General features: G+C 35.8%; 1 protein-coding gene across 1 annotated transcript in view; it reads left to right on the top strand.

The window, feature by feature from the left end:
* LOC140172174 (uncharacterized) overlaps positions 1-22,888 on the top strand; it is a 43,573-nt gene extending 20,685 nt beyond the window's left edge. Inside the window, exons 2-4 of the mRNA XM_072195500.1 lie at positions 2,224-2,438; positions 3,709-4,008; positions 22,647-22,888. Of these exons, the coding sequence (XP_072051601.1) occupies positions 2,246-2,438; positions 3,709-4,008; positions 22,647-22,846 (693 nt within the window). The 5' untranslated portion in view covers positions 2,224-2,245 and the 3' untranslated portion in view covers positions 22,847-22,888. The remainder of the gene's footprint in view (positions 1-2,223; positions 2,439-3,708; positions 4,009-22,646) is intronic.
* The last annotated feature ends 2,163 nt before the right edge of the window (positions 22,889-25,051 follow it).

Raw genomic sequence — 25,051 nt, 5'->3', positions numbered from 1 at the left:
GTTTTTTTTTAAAGATCGATCTCCTCTCATTTGTACAATTTAAATATATTGTATACTTAATATAAATATAAATTAAAATATAAACCTTCCATTGTCAATGTAAACTTGGAAGTTTTCTGACATTGGCCTATTCATGTAAAATATTCATATTTTTGTAAATTGCATTCCATGTTCAAATTTTTTGGAATTGTGCTATGTATAAAATGCTGTTATATGCGGTGAAACTTTTGCAAAATGAAGACCCAATTGAAGCCATTTGGTGGACCATTTTGGCACTATTATTGTGTAACATTTTATATAGTTTGAAAAAGCCGAAAATATCAAATTTGCAAAATGACAGGCCAATTGAAGCCACTTTTTTCATTATTGTATGAATTATTGGTTTAAACATCAAGTGGTGGGTGCTAAATAAAGACGCAAAAACGGGCAGTTGTTTGTATACGCAAGTTTGGAAAATTTAAAAAAATGAAGGTCCAATTGAAGCCATTTGGTGCATCATTTTTACACTATATATCATTGCTTTTTAAAACAAAAAAGGGCCCAAACTCAATTTGTAAAATTTTAAATGTTACACTGGCACTTTATAGGCCTAAGACTTGAGATTCCAATTAAAGCATGCATGGATCGATGTTGAATTGAAGCCAGCACGGAGTCCGTCTTAATAGGCCTACTGACTTTGGTGACAAAATGTGACGGGCCCTGCATATCGGCGGGTAGACTTCTCCGTAGTCCACTTGCCCATTTTGCATACTCTGACTATTACATTTAAGCATAAAACTAAAACTAAATATTATATTGATTTGTGTGCAACTGATAGATTTTCACATCTGTATCTGATCTTTTCAGTCACAGCACTCCCTCTGTTTGTTAGCTTCCCAAGTGGACTACTGACTTTGCCTTGCGGTTAAGATTTTTAACACGGGACTCTATGGAGAGTTAGGCCAATTTCTGGCCAAACATATCTTTACTCTTGATCTTTCAAGAGGGGACTACAAAAGTGAAAGATAAAATGTCCATGTCTCATGATCTATGCCCTGGGGGTCACTCACCACTTGACTTGCTACGCACCCATGCCCAAGAAAAACATCTAAAGGGTATGTTTTTCACTACACATCGTCATCAACATCTTTTTGAAGAAGGGGTACTTTTTTCGAAAGGCGCATTGCCATTTAGGGGTCCTTTTTCAGCCAAATCCTTAGACATTTAGGATTAGTAATATGTGACATGATCTGGTCCATGGGGGCCAAAGGAGGCATTTTTGAAAATTGAGTTTCTGTAATTATTACATTATACATTTACTGAAAACACCAAAGGCCTATAGCATACTTCGTGCTAAAGTTATGACATTTTTGATGTATAATTTCTTAGGCCAAAAAAATGGTTTGTCTCAAAGCTCACAAGTGGTTTTTTTTATTCCCAACAGGTGACGTTGGCCCAGCCAACGATTCCCTGGGTATATATGACTTGGTCTGATTGCGTCATCAAGTCCCGTTATGCATGCACGCAGAGCGTTTTTAATAGTGAGCTTTTAGTGAGTCCTAGTAGTTGGGTTAGGGTTAAGCAAAAGAACAACAAAATTAACCAAGATTAAAATAAAAAAAATGATCAATGAACTTCATTGCCGATTCATCGGTTACGGCCCTCTGGTGCATTGCAGTGTTCCAAAGCAAATTGATGGAGAAGAATATCATTTTGGAACAATGCATCAGAAGTCGAGACTCAATGGGCCAGCAATATAGTTTTGTAACGTGACAAAAAAAAAGGGGCAATCACTCGGCTGTTTCATTAACGATGCCCTCGCTACACACAATGCAAAGATTTAAGGTGGCTAAAAATGTGACCCATTTATGTGGCATTTATATATATATATATATATATATATATATATATTCCTTTTCGGCACTTTTTGGATGCTGGTGCGTAGCAAGTCGCATATAGTGTGTTTCTATTGGTCCATTCCGGCATATACCCGCAAAGAGATTAATTTTGCCCAATAGAAACTGACGTTCTCCGGTGTTCTCTGGATAATAGTGGCGAGAGTTTTCCCAGGATATATCCTTCTTGCAGAAGGATATGGTGGAGAAATTATCTGGATAACGCCAATGGAAACTGACATCGTTCCGACAGACTACGCATGCAGGGGAAAACCGGATATTGACACTGTCACATGAGTGAAAACATTGAAAAAAATTGGTATAATATTTGTTTTGTTCTGTTTTCCAGTTCTGTGATCAATGACATCATCATGTCAAATACAAACACAAGTGAAACTGATCAACAGACAGATGATGCAACTAGCATCGTGGCAAGAGACCAAACTAATGTGCAAGGAGGACAACGCATTTTCCATGGCGATCAGAACAATTATAATGGAAATGTGACAATGTATTTCCATGGTGGACTTAAGGACCATGGTCTGAACCCATTGCACATGGAATGTAAGTAATTTGATTATTTGTTCTTTTTGCAGATGATGTTGTTATCTCAGCACTGATTATATTCATTCATAAATAAATCTAAGTAAGGTAAATCATCCACAGTAAAGTGCTCAACCAAGAAGGGAACTGGAATTCACTGGAAACTGATTACAATGCCCCGATTTCTAGCGCGGAGCACTCACGCCGCGAAGTGGTGATGGCGAGCGCGAAGTACAGGACCGAGCATGAAGCATGCGGGGCTAGTGCTTGATATTTAGACAGTTCAATTGGCATAAATCTACAGTTAAAAATGGTTACATAACATTATATAGGCAGGCAATTCAAGTTCATGATGGCAGTCAATTATACTTAACATTGATCAGTTGTAGTTGATCAGGAGATGCTTCTTCCTGTGTCAAGTGTTTATTAGTTCATTTCTTTTGTTCAGTGACGAGAGATGAGGCGCTTAAATATGATGAAATATTTTCCCTCTAGACAAAGTCTGCATAGTTTATTCCAATAGACAATCTTCTCTTTTTTGGCCTTAAGTATACTACACCCCTTGATAAATTTGTGACTATTTTTGCATTTTTCTCAAAAAATAATAACACACTGGTATATTATAGAGGCAATTAAGGAACCCATTTACTACAAGTGGCGTAGATTTCTTTTTGACATTGGGGGGATGGGGTTGGAAAAAATTTCTTGATTTAAATGCGGCAAAATAAGTTTATGTTACAAATGCGCATGAAGCATGCGAAAATTTTTGTCATATTGAAGCAAAACTGGTAAAATATGGTTCAAAAGATGAATATATGTGTGTGAAGCGTGCAAAATTTGGCACTTTGGGGGCTAAAATGGCTAAATATAAGGTTAATTTGGTCAAAAACTCACATACAAGCATCAGCATTGGGGGGATGAGTGTATATGGACCATCACCTCCTTGCAAAATATTTATCCCCCCATCACCCCCGATCTACGCCTACACTATATCTACTATACACTGGAATTTCAGTGACTCAAGACTAGAACTAGCCCCGTTCCACAAACTGCGACACCTCTCGAATAGCGAGTGTAGCGAGCACCGAGCATGCAAGACAAGTGGTACGTTATTTATGATAAGAAAAGAGGTACCGCTAGAATGTACCTCATTTCTATTAACATATATAATGAATCACTTGTCTTGAATCACAGAAATTTCAGTGAAGTAATAGGATTCCTTGCCCCTATAAGCTCCTATAATATAAATAACTTTTGATACCAGTTCAATGTTCGTAATTGTTCATTACAGCCATTCATCAGATCTCAGATGAAGACATCACTGATATCATCAGCCTGCTGGGACGTGATGATTTACACAAGCTGTTCTATGCTCTAGAACTTCCAAGCACAGACATAGACAAAGCAGAAATTAAAGCAGGTACATTGGATGTAGACTTGAAGGCAAGGAAAGTCTTTGAAACATGGCGTCAGAGGAATGGTCAGCAAGCTACACAAGAAAGAATTCTTTGTGCTTTGGAGGAGTGTGGGAACAATGATGCAAAGGAGAAGTTAGAAGATAAATGGAAGTTGAAAGGTAAAAATAAAAATGGTAAATGAACCTTAAGATTTTGCAGTGTCTCCCACTGCCCCTCATAGAATCAAAGTATACAAATTGTTGGTATACCACCATGGGGGATGAGGCTGCTACTTTTTTGTTCAAATATTAATATTGTACTTGGGTTATGATGTTAACATATCTCAATTTTTAAAAGATTTAATTAGAAAGGGTACAGTCAATCGGGTCATGCACCCCTTAAATCCAACAGACTAGCATTCAACTAATCTGCATATAGATTTTTCCCCAATCTGATAGATCGAAATTAAAATTCATTTGATTGAATTCTAATCTCAATTTGCATTATACTATGGTCAGCTTGTAATAGGGGGACTCATAACATGGTGTATTGATGTAAAATGATGTACGCACAGTTGGCGCTCTACATATTTATGTGTGCAGTAACAAAAAAATGAATAATTCTTGCCTATTATGAGCTGATTATAGTATAGTCTTGGATTAGTCTTTATTTAAATCCAAGAATAACCAAAATGAAGACTTTTAACATACACTCTCTAAATGTAAACCAATTGGAAAGAGTGGAAAAGAGAGAGAGAGAGAGAGAGAGAGAGAGAGAGAGAGAAATGAAGGACAACCCCTTTTGAGTGGAAAATTTTCACTTGAAAAAAGTAGTACTCTCAAAAGACATTCTTTCATTTTAGAGTGTTTCCACTCACAAACAGGTTGTCCTTTGTTCAACTCCTTGAAAGAGTGGAAATTCACTCTTTTACATTTAGAGAGTGCAGCACTCGAATCAGTGGGCTCTATAAAGAGGGGTTTACATGAGTCTTTACTTCTAATCACAAGATACATGAACAAATCTGGATATATGGGTGTTTAATGCACGTGATATTCATTTTTATCGTAATTCAGACTCAAGCCAAGATGCAAAACCAGGCGTTAGCGATGTTTTTAATGACCACCTCCTAAATTAACAAATACATTTTTCTATTTTTTTTAAAATTTATCATAAAGCCCTATCTCTTATATGTTTTTGTGTGAAATATGAAGTTAATACAACATTCCGTTGCAAAGTTATTGAGTAAAAACGGAAAACAGATGCAATATTTAGGATTTGACTCGGACAATCCACGAAAAAAAAGGTTGGCACACTATTGTAATTGTAGTTATTGTACAAAAATATTCTTCTGATTTGATTTGGTTCACACCTTTATAAGCTACAATCCACGAAAAAAAGGTTGGCACACTTTGCCTGTCTTTTGGTATATCTCTGCCCCCGCTCCCCCCAATTCAATGTTGGACCAAGCCATGTTGTGAACATGTCCGTGAGACACTCCAACATTGAATGATGGGGAGTGGGGAAGGGTGAGATACAGGGGGGAGTCTGTGCGTCACATATATCGCATGCATGTGTTATTATCCTCTCCAATTGTGATAGGGCACGTATTTCAATTAATTAGTACAGGTGTGCCAACTATTATTTTTGCGGATTGTCCGAATCAATTCTAAAAATATACATCCAATTTCATATTTTGGCTTATAAAAATAAAACCATAAAAGGTATGGCCACCAAATTTTCAGGAAATAATCCTCACATTCATATCAATATATAAAATTCATATTAATATAAAATATTGTGAAATAAGGGATAAGTCAAAGGAATATTATATAATTGCTGATTATTTTCGTAGTTTAAAGCTATCATAATTCGTCCAAAAATATGCATCTAACGTATTCATATTTTGGTTTATCAAATAAAAACCATAAAAGGTATGACCACCAAATTTTCAGGGAGTAATTCTCACATTCATATCAAAATGTAAAATTCATATTAATAAAAAATGTTGTAAAATAAGGGATAAGTCAAAAGAATATTATATGATTGCCGATTATTTTGGTAGTTTAAAGCTATGATAATTCTTCCAAAAATGCATCTAATTTCATATTTTGGCTTATAAAATATAAACCATCATGGCCATCATGGCCACCAAATTTACAGGGATTAATCCTCATATTCATGTCAATATACAAAAATTAAAATTGATCACAAATATTATCGATATTATCGAAAATAATAACTATAAAGAAAAGAAAAACTAGATATATTGCATCCTCAGAAGGCTGCGAAGTCCAGCCGTGACCTTGAAGTGACCTCTTATGACCTTGAAAAGATTTGGAACACAATTGCCTTTTCGTAAAAAATGTTGGCATTACGTTTGATAACAATCTACCTAATAAAATAATTTGACCTTTGTTGACCTCTGATGACCTTGAAGTGACCTCCATTTTGTTTTAAATCATATCAATATTACATATTCTAATTTAAATTTAAATTGGACGATTTTTAGAATTTGACCCATTTTGACCTTTGGTTGACCTTTGGTGACCTTGAAATGACCTCCATCTTATTTTGAATGCTACCGTGATTACATATACTAATTTTCATTTGAATTGGGCAAATTTCAAAATTTTACCCCTTTTGACCCCAAAACAGAACCCTCTCCATGCTCAAGCCAAATCTGATTATAACCCTATATGCACCCAATGCTATAGTCATTTTGGCATTATTCTGATGATCACAGCACTTAATATGCAGGAAAAAGTGAACTTTAAGGTGATTTTCAGTAATCAACCCTATTTTACCTCTTCATGACCTTGAACTCAAAATCCGTGTTTACCCTATAGACACCAGCTAATGTCAGTGCATATGTGTCAATCTCATCTCTGTACTATGTAATCTGTAGGAAAGGAAGCATTTTGAAAGTATTTGGTTATGTGAAGAAAAAATCCCCTTAATGACCTTTGACCCCAAATCTGTGTTTACCCCATAGACCCCAACTATAGTCCATGCCGATGACCAAGTCTCATTGCGCTACCATGTAATCTGTAAAACAAGAAGCATTTTTGGTAAAAATCGCATTTTTAGCCAAAATTACTCATGCGTGACATTTGACCCCAAATGGGTCATGTCAAATGTAAAGGCTGGGGTAGTGGAGCTTTTGCCCAAGTTTGGTTATAATCCGTCAAATAATGAAGGAGCTAGAGCCAATTATGTCAAGGTTGACAGAAGAAAGAAAGAAGCAGAAACTGACCAAAAACAAAAGTCCAGCCGCCGCTCGGCTGGACTAAGAAATCTAAATATATTCAGGGGCTCGAACCCGTGCTTCACTGCGCCTGTTTACAGTGGTAGATGCCGTAACCATTGCGCTACAGAGCTGTGTAACTTCAACAGGCTTAAACTATAATATAATGCTATTCAAGATGCATGTATATAAATATACGCTCTACAGACGATATACAGTCAAACAAATCACACTTTTACGGCATTTGTTCATTATTAAACTGAATATTTATCATATAGCAGGTGTTGGCTGACATTATGCTCCACATTTATTTCAGTTTTGGGCCGGGGTGAAATGACTTCGGGACAAAAACGAACGATATACACGTTTGTAAAAATAAAAAAGAAAGTAGTATTATATTAAAATCCTTTACTCTTCAAAGATGTGTATATACCGTCCGATTTTGTCCCATAGTCATTTATCCAGGACAAAAACTGAACTAAATGTGGAACACAATGTCATGCAGCCAAAACCTGGTATATGATAAATATTCAGTTAATGACATAATTGCCGTAAAAATGTGATTTTCTTGGGTGTATATCGTCTGTAGAGCGTATATTTATATAAACTCATCCCAAAAAGAAAGTATCCAGTTTGATTTTATTCCATAAGTCACAGATGTGGCCTTAAATCAAAACCTACCAAAAGTATGTTACAGATAAATTTATTCCGCACAGGTTGATACCTCATGTGTTCAAATCAATGCAGAATTGATGACACAGTGACCATTTGAATGCACGGTTGTTTGATGTGATCATTTGTTAGTTTTTCAAACAAAACATCATGTACAACTCAATTTTAGGCTTAAACAGTTTAAAGCGGTATTATACTAATGTTTACAGATGCTTTTGAGTCATTTTAAACTTTAATTGCCCCTTATTTACAACATTATTCACTTTCACAGCATTTTTTCAAGCTTTTTCGGATATAAAATGCATCTATTTATGACAAGATTGGTGGCGCTATTTAGATACTGGAAATTACACTTTCAGGTTTTTAATACAAATAATTCCTGTTATTTTTTGATGAAATATGTTTATAAAATTTCTCTGTTGCTTATTTCACCTATTCTACCTGTTTAAATGGCAGTATTGATTACCTAACCCTTGCAAATTAAGAAATGTGATTTATGATAAATAGCGCCACCTATAGTTTGCATTTACTTAATAATGAAGCCAATTCCATATACATCAAACAACCGTGAATGCAATCACCTCCATTTAAAAAGTTGCAGTAATTCCTATTGATTTGGTCCTGCTACTCAATTATGGGCAGCGATAGATCAAGGGCGCATCAGACGTCTCACTGAGAGCATGCGCAGCAGCTGTGTGGCAGTCATTGGTGCAGCAGGAGAAGATGTGAAGATTAGCTAAGATTGAAGGGCAAAACATTAAGGAAGGAGTAAAAGAGTATCTGTATTCAAGTCAAACAGTCTTCATTCGTCTCTGTTATTGTGTACCTTTATGACGAATCTTGAGAAGCAGGAAAACCACATCAATAGGAATTACTGCAACGTTTAAAATTGAGGTTGTTGCGTTTAAAAGGTCGCTGTGTCATCAATTCCGCATCGATTTGGACAAATGAGGTATCAAACTGTGTGGAATAAATTTATCTGTAACATACTTTTGGTAGGTCTTGATTTCAGACCCCATCTTTGACTTATGAACCAAAATCAAACTGGATACTTTCTTTTTGGGATGAGTTTACATGCATCTTGAAAAGCATTATATTATAGTTTAACACGGAATGTCTGGTAGAAGCAGACAGACCGAGGAAAACAAGGGTAGGCAGATTTCTTTCATGTTTTGATGGTTGAGCAAGTGTCCCAAGTTATGCACACTGGTGACATTAAAAAAATCTCACGACCCCTCTGGTACGAGATACAAGACCCCCCTAAAATGACCCCCTGCATCCCCCTTTCCAACAACAAAAAAGCTACAAAATGGGTATTTTCAAGATGATCAAATATATACAATGATATAGAAAACCATTCACAATCAAAAATATACTCTGCAGGTATTAAGTTGACATATTAATCTTAGCGGATATGAAAGAAAAAGTAAAAAATCTAATTGGGTTGTTCCATTTTTTAGGAGGGGTGTTTTCCTATTTTTCACTTTTTGAGAAAAATTGAAAAATGCGTTTTTTACCCACTTTTTGATGCAAAAATAAAAACCTGCATACCTTTTAATTTTTTTATTTTCACATGTAAACTAGTTTCATGCAAGACTAATTAAATAAAGAAATAAAAATCATGGAGAGTATTTCAGTTTATGAGATAGAAGCCCCGGAAGTGGACTACTTTTTCCATATTCTAGCATGCAGATGTTGTAAAGATATTGAGTTTAATTGGTTTTTTGAAGTCTTGATTGTGTATTTTTAATAAAAAGAAATGGTTTCTCCTTTATAATGTCTAAGATGACAATCAAAGGTATTTTGAAGCCTGGACTATTCCATTATAATGCAGAGGTATCACTCTAGAACATCTCAAGTTTGCTTATAATGGGCCAATATCATCATCTAAAAAGCTAGAAAATGAGTATTTTCACGATGATCAAAGATATACCATTCAGTATAAAAAAATATACTCTGTAGGTATTAGGTTGATTCATTACCCTTAACAGATATGAAAGAAAACGTAAAAATCTAATTGGTTTGTTCCATTTTTAGGAGGGGTGTTTTCCTATTTTTCACTTTTTGAAAAAAAGTGAAAAAATGCGTTTCTTACCCACTTTTTGACGCAAAAAATAAAAACCTTCGTATCTTTTAATTTCTTTTATTTTCACAGGTAAACTAGTTTTATTCCAGACTAATTAAATCAAAAAATAAAAATCATGGAGAGTATTTCAGTTTATCGGATACAAGCCCCGAAAGTGGACTACTTTTTCCTTATGCTAGATTGCAGATGTTGTAAATATACTAATTTAAATGGTTATTTGAAATCTTGATTTTGGTTTTAATAAAAAATAATTTGTTTCTCCTTTATATTGTCTAATATGACAATCAAAGGTATTTTGATGTGTGGGTTAATCCATTATAATACAGAGGTGTCACTCAAGAAAGATAGCTTATAATGGTCCAATAACATCAACAAAGGTAGAAAATTGGTATTTTCACGATGAACAAAGATATAGAAAACCCTTCTCAATCAAAAATATTATAATCTGCATGTGTTAAAAGGGCATTTCGTGATCCACAGCCTCATTCACCCACTTTTCTTTAAAAAATTGAGATTTCTATACCACTGGATAATTTTCAATTGGTCGTTTGGCTTTTCATCCCAGCTACATAGGCCTACAAATGAAGTACATATCGTTAGATTGATAAAGTTTACTTCGAGGACTGTTAAATATCAAATTTTAATAATTTGCCATCAAATTTGTATTATATCGTAAATTTCAAAAATCAAAATTATTTGAAATAATGGACTAACCCTTGCTAATATCGCATGTTTGTGTCACCATAGTCATGTGGTATGGAGTAATGAACAAAGTGTTGCAGTTTTGAATTGAAGTCATCACCATATGCAGTTCCTAAAATTAGGAAGAACTAAGGCATTTTGAACATTTTGAACATGGAGACCTGGATATTTAAAAAAAAACATTTTTAAGGGGGTACTACACCCTGTGGTAAATTATGACTATTTTGTATTTTCTCAAAAATAATAACACACTGGTAACAAAAGTTATGTATATTATTGGGGCAAGGAATCCAATTACTACACTGAAATTTCAGTGAACCAAGACAAGCGGTTCAGTAAATATGATAGGAAATGGGGTACATCCTAGTGGTACCTCATTTTCTATCACAAGTATCGAACCGCTTGTCTTGGGTCACTGAAATTTCAGTGTAGTAATTGGATTCCTTGCCCCTATAATATACATAACTTTTGTTACCAGGGTGTTATTAGTTTTTGAGAAAAATGCAAAAATAGTCACTAATTTATTGAGGGGTGTAGTACCCCCTTAAGTCTTTTGTTTTTATTGTTAACCATATTTGTCAGGTTTAACCAAGTTAAAACGAATCTCCTAATTTAATGGCATCATATTGTGGAGATATGAGCATTTAGCATACCGTACAGATATTATCTGCTCAATATCAGCCATTTTACACAGTGGAATATAGCAAAAACCATGACACCCCAGTTTTCTACAAAGACCCCTTTGAAATAATAGACTAACCCTTGTTAATATCACATGTTTGTGTCACCTTAGTCATGTGGTATGGAGTGATAAACAAAATGTTGCAGTTTTGAATTGAAATCATCACCATATGCAGTGATATGGAAGTAGAAGTGTAAGTAACACAAATGCCTCATTTGACTAATTGTTAAAAGTGCCCTGAATTGGTGGATATGTAAGTAAAATACTAAAGAAGTTTCCATGATTTAGAATGCATTTTTGTAAACATCAATAGTGGGGTAATTTATGACAAAAAAATAAAAAATAACAAAAAGGCATTTTCAACATTTAAAAAATACAAGAATATAGTCTCACCTCTCATGATGAAAATGGAACATTCCAAAAAATTTTAAAGCTTGCTGTGCATTTTTATATTGTAAAAATATGTAATATTACATGACAGAAAAAATAAAGTGATAAACCATTGTGTTATATTCAAACAAGTCATCTGAAATGTGTACAAAATTCAATATTTTCAAATTTGTCAGGGGTTAGCAGAAGCCAATTTTGGGGCGGTTTTAGAGGGGTCTTGTATCTTGCTCAGGGGGATATGAGAATTTTTCATCACCATTTTCATGAATACTTTAGGGAACCTAATGAAACTTCAAAATATGAGTAATAAAAAAACCCTTTAAAAGGGTTAAGCAGCATCAAAGGAAATCTTTGAAATTTTGGAATCTGTGATGAATTTTTTTGTAAGGGGGGGGGGGTAGATGTTTTACTGTTGTATTTTATTACTTTTTAAACAATTTTGGAACTCAACATTTCCGATGTTTAGGATCTTTTAAATACTGTCATATGATTATTCTTTGTGTTTATGTGTTAACTTCATGTTTGCTTTGGTGTTTAGGTGTCTTTTACACTTAGTGTGAATTGGACAGGCCTAAATAAACACTTTTCAGTGTTAAAAAGTGTTACAAGTACATTGAATGAAGATTGAATGCTATAATCGCCCCTTGCCAATCGATAAACCAAGTTTTATAGTTTTTTGGACTCGTTACCAGTCTCCGCGCGTACCTATGTACTAGTATATTTCGGACACGCAATTTTCCTGTATGCAAATAATAACGATCTGAATTGCCCTTGTCAAACTAGATAAACCAAGTTATATAGACTCTTTACCAGTCTCCGCGGCGTACCTATGTATATTTCGGACATGTATACTATTTCTCCCGTATGGAAATATAATATAACGATCTTGTCATTTGACAAATATTATTTTTGCAAAGACGTTATTGCCAAAACACAATGTGCAGAATATTTTGTAAGAAAAATGTACTCCTTAAACATACTAATAGTAATAACATGCATGTAGATCGTGCCCAGGAGATCGTGCTCAAAGTCGGGCTACAGAAATGTAGATCGTGCCCGGGAGATCAACAACTATCATTACAAGTTGTCAACTGATAAATTGAACATGATAATGTGATTATGTAGACATATCATCAGTTTATGTAGGCCTATCATAGTTTCCGTAACTTTGAGTAAGAGCCTTAAATCAAATAATAATGACCCCCGTTTTTTTAGTGTAATTATTAAAACGTGATTTTGATTTAACTTTTAATCCAAAGACAAGGAATTAATTCATAATTTCCGAGGGTAATTTATGACAAAAAAATAAAAAATAACAAAAAGATATGAAGGTTTTTTTTTTTCCTCAAAGATTGGGGAAAATTAGGCATTTTCAACATTTAAAAAATACAAGAATATAGTCTCACCCCTCATGATGAAAATGGAACATTCCAAAAAATTTTAAAGCTTGCTGTGCATTTTTATATTGTAAAAATATGTAATATTACATGACAGAAAAAATAAAGTGATAAACCATTGTGTTATATTCAAACAAGTCATCTGAAATGTGTACAAAATTCAATATTTTCAAATTTGTCAGGGGTTAGCAGAAGCCAATTTTAGGGCGGTTTTATGGGGGTCTTGTATCTTGCTCAGGGGGGATATAAGAATTTTTCATCACCATTTTCATGAATACTTTAGGGAACCTAATGAAACTTCAAAATATGAGTAATAAAAAAACCCTTTAAAAGGGTTAAGCAGCGTCAAAGGAAATCTTTGAAATTTTGGAATCTGTGATGAATTTTTTTGTAAGGGGGGGGTAGATGTTTTACTGTTGTATTTTATTACTTTTTAAACAATTTTGGAACTCAACATGTCCGATGTTTAGGATCTTTTAAATACTGTCATATGATTATTCTTTGTGTTTATGTGTTAACTTCATGTTTGCTTTGGTGTTTAGGTGTCTTTTACACTTAGTGTGAATTGGACAGGCCTAAATAAACACTTTTCAGTGTTAAAAAGTGTTACAAGTACATTGAATGAAGATTGAATGCTATAATCGCCCCTTGCCAATCGATAAACCAAGTTTTATAGATTTTTTGGACTCGTTATCAGTCTCCGCGCGTACCTATGTACTAGTATATTTCGGACACGCAATTTTCCTGTATGCAAATAATAACGATCTGAATTGCCCTTGTCAAACTAGATAAACCAAGTTATATAGACTCTTTACCAGTCTCCGTGGCGTACCTATGTATATTTCGGACATACTATTTCTCCCGTATGGAAATATAATATAACGATCTTGTCATTTGACAAATATTATTTTTGCAAAGACGTTATTGCCAAAACACAATGTGCAGAATATTTTGTAAGAAAAATGTACTCCTTAAACATACTAATAGTACTAACATGCATGTAGATCGTGCCCGGGAGATCGTGCTCAAAGTTGGGCTACAGAAATGTAGATCGTGCCCGGGAGATCAACAACTATCATTACAAGTTGTCAACTGATAAATTGAACATGATAATGTGATTATGTAGACATATCATCAGTTTATGTAGGCCTATCATAGTTTCCGTAACTTTGAGTAAGAGCCTTAAATCAAATAATAATGACCCCCGTTTTTTTAGTGTAATTAAAACGTGATTTTGATTTAACTTTTAATCCAAAGACAAGGAATCAATTCATAATTTCCGATGGTAATTTTCATTAGCGAGCGAGTGGTTAGTGAGTGATGAGTGAGTGAATTCTTTATAATGAATCAAAAGTATGTAGGCCTATAATGTAGGCCTATAATAATTATAGTACTCCTAACTTTCATTAGCGAGTGAGTGCTTAGTGAGTGATGAGTGAGTGAGTGAGTTCGTTATATTTGAATCAAAAGTTTAAATCAAACTCATAATTTATATATTCCAATAGAGATGAACTTTCAGGAACGTATTTACAACGTGTCACAAATGATCATTAGTTAAATTTTGTATCATCAATCACGACAAGTTGTCAACTCATGAACTGAGCATGGCCAGGTATATATTTTCAACCAAGTTCTTGCCTGATATCTCCATGAAACTACAGGACAATCATCAACTCATGAACTGAGCATGATATATCTATTTCCAACGAAGTTCTCGCCTGATATCTACAGGACAACCATGATAATTGTGTTGTATTGAGGACGAGGTTCTAGAAATTATCAAGTTATAGGACTGAGATCGAGTGTCAAAAATGTTAAAGACCATGCTAAGGGGTGGTGCAATAATTATGTGTACCCCCCGGGGGGTGAATTATAGGGGGGGCAAAGATTTTTTGGCAGGCCAAAAGGGGGGGGCAAGCATTTTTGGCAGGTCAAAAGGGAGGGGTCAAGCGATTTTGGCAGGTCGAAAGGGGGGGCAAGCAATTTTTGGCACAGATATTTTGGGCACCGTTTCTATATTCCGCCAAAAGGCTTCGGAAAACGTTAGGAACACGTTCAAATATGCAAAATTTCCTGCTCGCTGCGCTCGCACTATATGATAAGACAATTTAAGGTTTTAAATTCGGGTTCCCCAAAATCTTGCATGTGTAGGGGGGGGGGGGCAAAGATTTTTTGGCACGTCGAAAGGGGGGGGGGCGAAGATTTTTGGCACGGCCAGAGGAGGGGGGGGGCAAGCGATTTTTGGCAGACTATTTTGAGAATTCACCCCCCCCCCCCCCGGGGTACACATAATTATTGCACCACCCCTAATCGATAACCAAGGAGTTCAGGTTTGTTTACAAGTACATTGAATGCTATAATCGCGTAGCGTATCGTATCGTAGCGTATCGTATCGTAGCGTATCGTAGCGTAGCGTATCGTAGCGTAGCGTAGCGTAGCGTATCGTATCGTAGCGTAGCGTATCGGCTACCATGACTATCCTACAGTTGGAAAATCATCATACAGGTGGTCTCACCTTAGTTAACCTCTACTTACACTGTCAATACATACTACAAACCGGCTAACCCTTGCACAGACTGTTAAAAAGACAAACTATGCTTATTCTCTTTCTCAGTCATGTACTGCCAAGCAAATCAAACTCATAACAAAATACAGCATGTGCATGCGCCTAACCTGTAATATTCTAGGCTCATTTGAGCTCGATTATCGTAATGTATTTTGAATGGTGTATCAACGAAAGTTGAGGAATATCACCTAATCGTATGCAAACCATTTCAGTGAAATTAAATAGGGAAGCATCGCCTGCGGGCGCTGCTTCAAAAAATGCTGACCCCTCTTTTCCTAGATTTTGCTATATTGAACTGTTTTCTGAGATATGTAGTTACACAGCTCTGTGGCGCAATGGTTAATTACGGCATCTACCACAGGCGCAGTGAAACACGGGTTCGAGGCCCTGAATATATTTAGATTTCCTTTCCTTTTTTTAAAATTATTATTTTACAATATCCTTCATCATATTATATTTGTCATTCTATTAATCTTTGCCAATGTCCATCTTTTTTCTGTATATCTACCTATATTTTACGGCACTGTACAAATATCATCGTAATTGCCGCACTGATGATGTTTTTATATAGACATACATTAAATTGCCCTATCTATGATACGGGTGTAATTATATTAATTTGAAGTAATAATAGCTGATTAAAAATTGCCCATTCCGTTCTTTTTATTTATAATTTGCATTAGAAGCAATTAGATGTAATACTACATTTAAAAATCATTCTTTCTTTTTTTGCCAAAAAGTTCTCGCGTAATTCAGACTCAAGCCAAGACGCAAAACCAGGCATTAGCGATGTTTTTAATGACCACCTCCTAAATTAACAAATACATTTTTCTATTTTAAAAAAAAATTTATCATAAAGCCCTATCTCTTATATGTTTTTGTGTGAAATATGAAGTTAATACAACATTCCGTTGCAAAAATATTGAGTAAAAACGGAAAACAGATGCAATATTTAGGATTTGACTCGGACAATCCACGAAAAAAAGGTTGGCACACTTTGCCTGTCTTTTGGTATATCTCTGCCCCCGCTCCCCCAATTCAATGTTGGACCAAGCTAGCGGGCACTTTCGGATAACTCTGGAAAAGGTACCCGAAAGGTTTCTGATGGGTTTTCATTGGGTGGTCACCGGGAAACTTTTCTTTTTGCTATGGGCGATTACCATCAGTATGCTGATGACTCGCAATATTGTATGTTGCTTTTAACCCGCGTAATCCTGACGACATCATCAAGGCATTAAGGGAGCACACCACTAAATCAATGCGCCATTTGTGCAACCCTACTGAGTTCCGGTAAAATTCAGAAAGTTTTTGAGGTATTATGGGCTGCTCTTTGGACTAATAATCAGAAAGAGTAGCGAATTGTAGCTTAAATGAAAGTGTAAAGCCTGTGCATGAATTTGAAGCACTAAAAAGTCGCATTTTTATAATTATCGAGAAAATAGGTCCGCGTATTAAAAAATGGGCAGAAACGGGTTTACAGTCATGAGAGCATGTCAAAAACAGTGAGGGCGCTGTTTAGCGGCTCCTACCGGGAAAACGAGGTGGAAGACTACCCATACATTGAAACATATGTTAAACTTTCATCGATTTGCAATCGACTGGTTATCATTAAAATTCTCAGAAAGCGCCGAAAAGGCCTCAAAACGAATAAATAAAACTAGTGTTTTTACACGTATTTCAATGGGACGATTATTTAGTGGTGTGCGCCCTTCGAAGGGCCTAGGAGTAAAACCGTGCTTTTCAGAGATTCAGCCCAAATTGAAATGGCTGTTGATTAAATTGCAGTTTTTTCGATTTAAATAGATGGTTTACATGTTAGTGAATATATTTAATGCGTTTTAGATGCAAGTCGTGCTAAGATTATTCCCTCAGAGGCCTTCAAAGTTCAAGAAATTGCCACAAATTGTGTGAAAACAAGATTTCTTGGATTTTAAGCAATTTGGGCTTAAGGTGACAAAACGGTGCATGCCCTTTAAAGCTGCAAATCTTGGTTTTCTAGGGGGCGGGGGGGGGGATTGTTATAAAATCATTAACAGTAGACCCTTGCAATTATTAAACGTAATTTACTCTTATTTAAAACCGAATTTTATCAGAAAGACGGTCAAAAACTATCTAGAGAATTGGAATTCAATGCAAATTTAGAAGAATAAGCATGAATGGTCAAAATGTTGAAAATTTGCCTATTTTCGGAATCCACCATAGAACTTTGAAAGGCTAGTTCTCTTGATGTGAATGTCACAGAGCACTTAAATTTAAAGTGTTTTACTCAAAACATTTTATATTTCAAGAAAAAGATAAAAGAACTCAATTTTATGAACATCAAAAACCCTTGAAGGGAGCACACCACTAAATCAATGCGCCATTTGTGCAACCCTACTGAGTTCCGGTAAAATTCAGAAAGTTTTTGAGGTATTATGGGCTGCTCTTTGGACTAATAATCAGAAAGAGTAGCGAATTGTAGCTTAAATGAAAGTGTAAAGCCTGTGCATGAATTTGAATCACTAAAAAGTCGCATTTTATAATTATCGAGAAAATAGGTCCGCGTATTAAAAATGGGCAGAAACGGGTTTACAGTCATGAGAGCATGTCAAAACAGTGAGGGCGCTGTTTAGCGGCTCCTACCGGGAAAACGAGGTGGAAGACTACCCATACATTGAAACATATGTTAAACTTTCATCGATTTGCAATCGACTGGTTATCATTAAAATTCTCAGAAAGCGCCGAAAAGGCCTCAAAACGAATAAATAAAACTAGTGTTTTTACACGTATTTCAATGGGACGATTATTTAGTGGTGTGCGCCCTTCGAAGGGCCTAGGAGTAAAACCGTGCTTTTCAGAGATTCAGCCCAAATTGAAATGGCTGTTGATTAAATTGCAGTTTTTTCGATTTAAATAGATGGTTTACATGTTAGTGAATATATTTAATGCGTTTTAGATGCAAGTCGCGCTAAGATTATTCCCTCAGAGGCCTTCAAAGTTCAAGAAATTGCCACAAATTGTGTGAAAACAAGATTTCTTGGATTTTAAGCAATTTGGGCTTAAGGTGACAAAACGGTGCATGCCCTTTAAAGCTGCAAATCTTGGTTTTCTAGGGGCGGGGGGGTGATTGTTATAAAATCATTAACAGTAGACCCTTGCAATTATTAAACGTAATTTACTCTTATTTAAAACCGAATTTTATCAGAAAGACGGTCAAAAACTATCTAGAGAATTGGAATTCAATGCAAATTTAGAAGAATAAGCATGAATGGTCAAAATGTTGAAAATTTGCCTATTTTCGAATCCACCATAGAACTTTGAAAGGCTAGTTCTCTTGATGTGAATGTCACAGAGCACTTAAATTTAAAGTGTTTTACTCAAAACATTTTATATTTCAAGAAAAGATAAAAGAACTCAATTTTATGAACATCAAAAACCCTTGAAGGGAGCACACCACTAAATCAATGCGCCATTTGTGCAACCCTACTGAGTTCCGGTAAAATTCAGAAAGTTTTTGAGGTATTATGGGCTGCTCTTTGGACTAATAATCAGAAAGAGTAGCGAATTGTAGCTTAAATGAAAGTGTAAAGCCTGTGCATGAATTTGAATCACTAAAAAAGTCGCATTTTTATAATTATCGAGATAATAGGTCCGCGTAAAAAAAAATGGACAGAAACGGGTTTACAGTCATGAGAGCATGTCAAAAACAGTGAGGGCGCTGTTTAGCGGCTCCTACCGGGAAAACGAGGTGGAAGACTACCCATACATTGAAACATATGTTAAACTTTCATCGATTTGCAATCGACTGGTTATCATTAAAATTCTCAGAAAGCGCCGAAAAGGCCTCAAAACGAATAAATAAAACTAGTGTTTTTACACGTATTTCAATGGGACGATTATTTAGTGGTGTGCGCCCTTCGAAGGGCCCAGGAGTAAAACCGTGCTTTTCAGAGATTCAGCCCAAATTGAAATGGCTGTTGATTAAATTGCAGTTTTTTCGATTTAAATAGATGGTTTACATGTTAGTGAATATATTTAATGCGTTTTAGATGCAAGTCGCGCTAAGATTATTCCCTCAGAGGCCTTCAAAGTTCAAGAAATTGCCACAAATTGTGTGAAAACAAGATTTCTTGGATTTTAAGCAATTTGGGCTTAAGGTGACAAAACGGTGCATGCCCTTTAAAGCTGCAAATCTTGGTTTTCTAGGGGGCGGGGGGGGGAGGTGATTGTTATAAAATCATTAACAGTAGACCCTTGCAATTATTAAACGTAATTTACTCTTATTTAAAACCGAATTTTATCAGAAAGACGGTCAAAAACTATCTAGAGAATTGGAATTCAATGCAAATTTAGAAGAATAAGCATGAATGGTCAAAATGTTGAAAATTTGCCTATTTTCGGAATCCACCATAGAATTTTGAAAGGCTAGTTCTCTTGATGTGAATGTCACAGAGCACTTAAATTTAAAGTGTTTTACTCAAAACATTTTATATTTCAAGAAAAAGATAAAAGAACTCAATTTTATGAACATCAAAAAACCCTTGAAGGGCCTAGGAGTAAAACCGTGCTTTTCAGAGATTCAGCCCAAATTGAAATGGCTGTTGATTAAATTGCAGTTTTTTCGATTTAAATAGATGGTTTACATGTTAGTGAATATATTTAATGCGTTTTAGATGCAAGTCGCGCTAAGATTATTCCCTCAGAGGCCTTCAAAGTTCAAGAAATTGCCACAAATTGTGTGAAAACAAGATTTCTTGGATTTTAAGCAATTTGGGCTTAAGGTGACAAAACGGTGCATGCCCTTTAAAGCTGCAAATCTTGGTTTTCTAGGGGGCGGGGGGGGGAGGTGATTGTTATAAAATCATTAACAGTAGACCCTTGCAATTATTAAACGTAATTTACTCTTATTTAAAACCGAATTTTATCAGAAAGACGGTCAAAAACTATCTAGAGAATTGGAATTCAATGCAAATTTAGAAGAATAAGCATGAATGGTCAAAATGTTGAAAATTTGCCTATTTTCGGAATCCACCATAGAACTTTGAAAGGCTAGTTCTCTTGATGTGAATGTCACAGAGCACTTAAATTTAAAGTGTTTTACTCAAAACATTTTATATTTCAAGAAAAAGATAAAAGAACTCAATTTTATGAACATCATTAACCCTTGAAGGGAGCACACCACTAAATCAATGCGCCATTTGTGCAACCCTACTGAGTTCCGGTAAAATTCAGAAAGTTTTTGAGGTATTATGGGCTGCTCTTTGGACTAATAATCAGAAAGAGTAGCGAATTGTAGCTTAAATGAAAGTGTAAAGCCTGTGCATGAATTTGAATCACTAAAAAGTCGCATTTTTATAATTATCGAGAAAATAGGTCCGCGTATTAAAAAATGGGCAGAAACGGGTTTACAGTCATGAGAGCATGTCAAAAACAGTGAGGGCGCTGTTTAGCGGCTCCTACCGGGAAAACGAGGTGGAAGACTACCCATACATTGAAACATATGTTAAACTTTCATCGATTTGCAATCGACTGGTTATCATTAAAATTCTCAGAAAGCGCCGAAAAGGCCTCAAAACGAATAAATAAAACTAGTGTTTTTACACGTATTTCAATGGGACGATTATTTAGTGGTGTGCGCCCTTAAACAAGATATCATGCTGCATTGCTGACATAAAATCTTGCCTCACCGCCAACTATCTGAAACTCAATAACTCCAAGATTGAGGTTTTCATTGCAGCATCAAATCATTATCTCAAGCTCTTGGACATACAGAACATTCAACTCACCATCGGCGACTCCACTATCAATCTGTCTTCTGTCATTCGCAACCTGGGTTGTCACGTGTCAACGTGTCTCTTACTGCTCATGTTAACATTCTCCGCAGAAATACGCTCTTCCAGATAAAGAAATTGTGGCGTATCCGGTGTTACATCAATCAAGATACCTGCCATCATGAAGTAAGAGCACTGATACTCTCCAGGCTCGACTATTGTAACGCACTCTTCCTTCAGCTCTCTGCAAAAGACATAAGCCGCCTTCAAAGACATCAGAACTCCACCGCGTGTGTCATCTTTGCTGTTGGTCGTCGAGTCGAAGCTCACCCATTAGTCTCATCTCTCAACTGGCTCAGCATTGATAAACGCATCACTTTCAAAATTCTTCTGCATATCTACAAGTCTCTCAATAACCTTGCTCCGAAGTACATCACCAACAAACTGACTCCTACTTATATTCCACAAAGGACTCTCAGATCAAGTAATGACACCACTCGTCTCCTGGCTGATAGATCCATCAGTGTCGCCGGCGATCGTCGTTACCCTGTAGCTGGTGGAACTCATTACCAACAGAAATCAGACTTTCGCCATCGGTCACTCTTTTCAAACAGAGACTCAAAACTTATTTATTCTGAACTGTTTTCTTTTTTCATCACTGGTTTTCTTCTGTATTTGTTTTTTATTGTAAGCGCAACGATGCTTTCTTTGCGAATTGCGCCCTAAGAACTTTGTAGTAGTAGTAGTAGTAGTAGTAGTAGTAGTAGTAGTATGTCCCCTTTTAATTTTGAGCCGAACAAGTGAGGTATAATATGGCTTTAATGAGCTAATATGACTTGAAAGTGCTCATTAATATGTAATTATGTATAAGGCTTGTAACGTGTCAAAGAGATCTTGAAGTTTTTGTAAATAATAATACTACCATAATGTGTGCCCTCAGAGACTGAAATGATTTTTGCATGCATTCTTGTCAAACATTTATTGTTGAGAAATAATGCTTAAAAGGGCATTTCGTGATCCACAGCATCATCCCACCATCTTTCTCAAAAAAAGATTTTTATACGTCACTGTTAAACCTCTGGCTAAATAATGTCTATTTACAAAAAATTACAACACATTGTCTATGAAGCAGTGTAATACACATATTCATGCATAACTTGCAAACGCAATATCAGAATCAACTGAAATTTTGGAGCAAGCTTTTTTTGTGGATATATCTACTGAAAATTTTCATAAAAAAGAGGGTGATAGGATCACACAATACTCCTTTAGAACTTATAAAATCATTTATTGTTGTTTGGTGATTATTTATTGAATTGTTATGTATTTTATGTGTGTTACAGAAACTGACATTGCCCAACAAGGACAAGATATCATGCTGGCATCAACATCGACTGACCAAGACATGTCTACAAATAGAGAAAAGACCACAGATGGAAGTCAGAGGCGCACAAGGCATGACCACAAGAGGGTTTGCCTCATACATTGTAAGTACATTGTATGTTCACAACAGTTAGTTATAGACCTGGTTCAAAATTTATAATAAGTAGCAGGACATGTATATACTTACTAAAAACATAAAGATTATTTTCATGTTAAGGCCAGAGTAATGGAAGACACATTCGTCCACGACCGAATTTGAGATTTTTTGATATTTATCAACACTAAGATGTATTCTTTCACTCGAAACTGATAAAATACTACTTGCTAATATTTATTCGTACTTTTGCTTGATTTATTTCACTCTTTTCAACTCTAAAAAGTCACATGGCTCATGACAGCTTAGTGAATTGGCGCGAAATAATGAGTCAGAAATGCGCGAATGCGAAATATTGTGATTACGCGCGCTATTCGCGTCGCGTGACGCGGCGCAACTCTGCGCGTATGTCTAACGCAGTCAAGGCGCATTCGGTATGGTGTTAACGTCCCCAGACAAACAAATTCCTAGACCTAGAACTTTGGTTCGCGTAGTGAAGCCGACACTGCTTAGCAACGACTTTGACAAAGACGCATACCCGGACGCAAGCAAGCAGATTTGTTCGCGTGTATGGAACATGTTGCTTTTGACGCGAGCGATAATGGCGCAACAATCACGCAAACGAGCCCAGACAAACGAGAACCTAGACCAATGACTTTTACTCACGTAGTGAAGCCCACACTGCTTAGCAACGAATTTGACAAGAACGCATACCCGGACGCAAACAAGCAGACATGTTCGCGTCTATGGAACATGTTGCATTTGACGCGGCGATAACGGCGCAGTAATCACGCAAACGAGCGCGTCAAACATGTATGCGATATTTCTCCGCGCCTAGTAACCCCGTCAATTCGTCAATATCACCTTGGATACGGGGCTTCACCTCCCGCTGTGGTAAAGGATTGGCAGTAATAGGTCTAGGTGGTATGTCTATGCAAACGAGCACGTTTTTCTCTCCAGACATGAACGCTTATTTCTCCGCGTCCGACCACCCGACAAAAATCACCTTGGATACGAGGCTTCACCTACTGCCATGGTTAGTGATGGGCAGTCATAGGTCTAGGTGATATGTCTATGTTAACGTCAGCAAAACAAAAATTTGCAGTCAAAATGCCACTTAGATTTTTTAATTATTTTGAATTTTGGCGCACTGAAAGCAGACATTATAGGTTCATTGGTGCAAAAAGATGCATATTAAGACCATGCACCAGATACAGCTTTTACAAGTGTGAAAGTCTTGCCGTTTTAAAATATCAGGACGTTTTGTGCATAATTTTGACATTTTTTTACTAAAACGTCGATTTCTCAGAGTTCACTTTTGACAATATTGCGCGATTTTTGTGACAAGATAACTCGAAAAATATGCAAGCAAAGGGTAAACTTTTTGCACTATCCTTTAGAGTACATCAAAGTTTAGGGAAGGTTTTCTCAATTTTTCAAATAATTTTTTTAAACAAAAATATACATCATTATGTGCAATTTTTAGCTTAATAGAGTGACAAAATGGTTTTTTTCACATACTTTTTTTCAATATTTCGAAAAAAAGAGACGAATTTCAAAAAAATAAAAAAACCTTCCCTAAGTTCACTTCTCTTCCTCATGAAAAGCTAACTGAATTTTTTTTACTCCGAACGGATTTTTGTCACAAAAAAATTGGGGTAAAAAGTGAATTTTTGTAATTTTTTCAAAAACTCGAGATTTTTGAACAAATCTGACGTCACCATGGGATTCCTTGACTCATTTCCTTTCCAAAAATGTATAGTTTTATATACTTTGGACATACAATTCAGAAAAAATGATGCTCGAAAAGGTCCACGTTCTGTACCATTACTCTGGCCTTAAGGGAAGTAAAGATCATTTCATTATTTTATAAAAAAGATTTGTGTTTAAAATAATATTTAACTGACCAAAATTGAGAGTAAATATCGTAGTGTGTGTCGGCATCCACTACTACAAAATATTGGACTTGCTTATCGCCAAAAACATCATCATGATAGAGGAAAGAAAAAACAAAATTGCCTATCTCTAGTTACCCACCTGGAATTCCAACTGGAATTAGGGTGGTGCAATAACTATTTGTATACCAGGTGATTATGGCGGACGGGGCAAAGATATTTTAGCAGGTCAAAAGGGGGAACCACTTTTTGGCAACTTGAAATATGGGTATAATTTGGGCATCATTTCGATGCTATGTACGTCCTTGAAAGATGTAGAAACATGTTCAAGTGTGCAAAACGTCCTGCTTGCTAAACTCGCATTATGCCTAGAACA

This window comes from Amphiura filiformis, chromosome 15 (genome assembly GCF_039555335.1).
Source record: "Amphiura filiformis chromosome 15, Afil_fr2py, whole genome shotgun sequence".
Lineage (NCBI taxonomy): Eukaryota > Metazoa > Echinodermata > Ophiuroidea > Amphilepidida > Amphiuridae > Amphiura > Amphiura filiformis.
The sequence above is the reverse complement of the archived record's forward strand: the minus strand, read 5'-3'. Positions and strand labels throughout refer to the sequence as shown.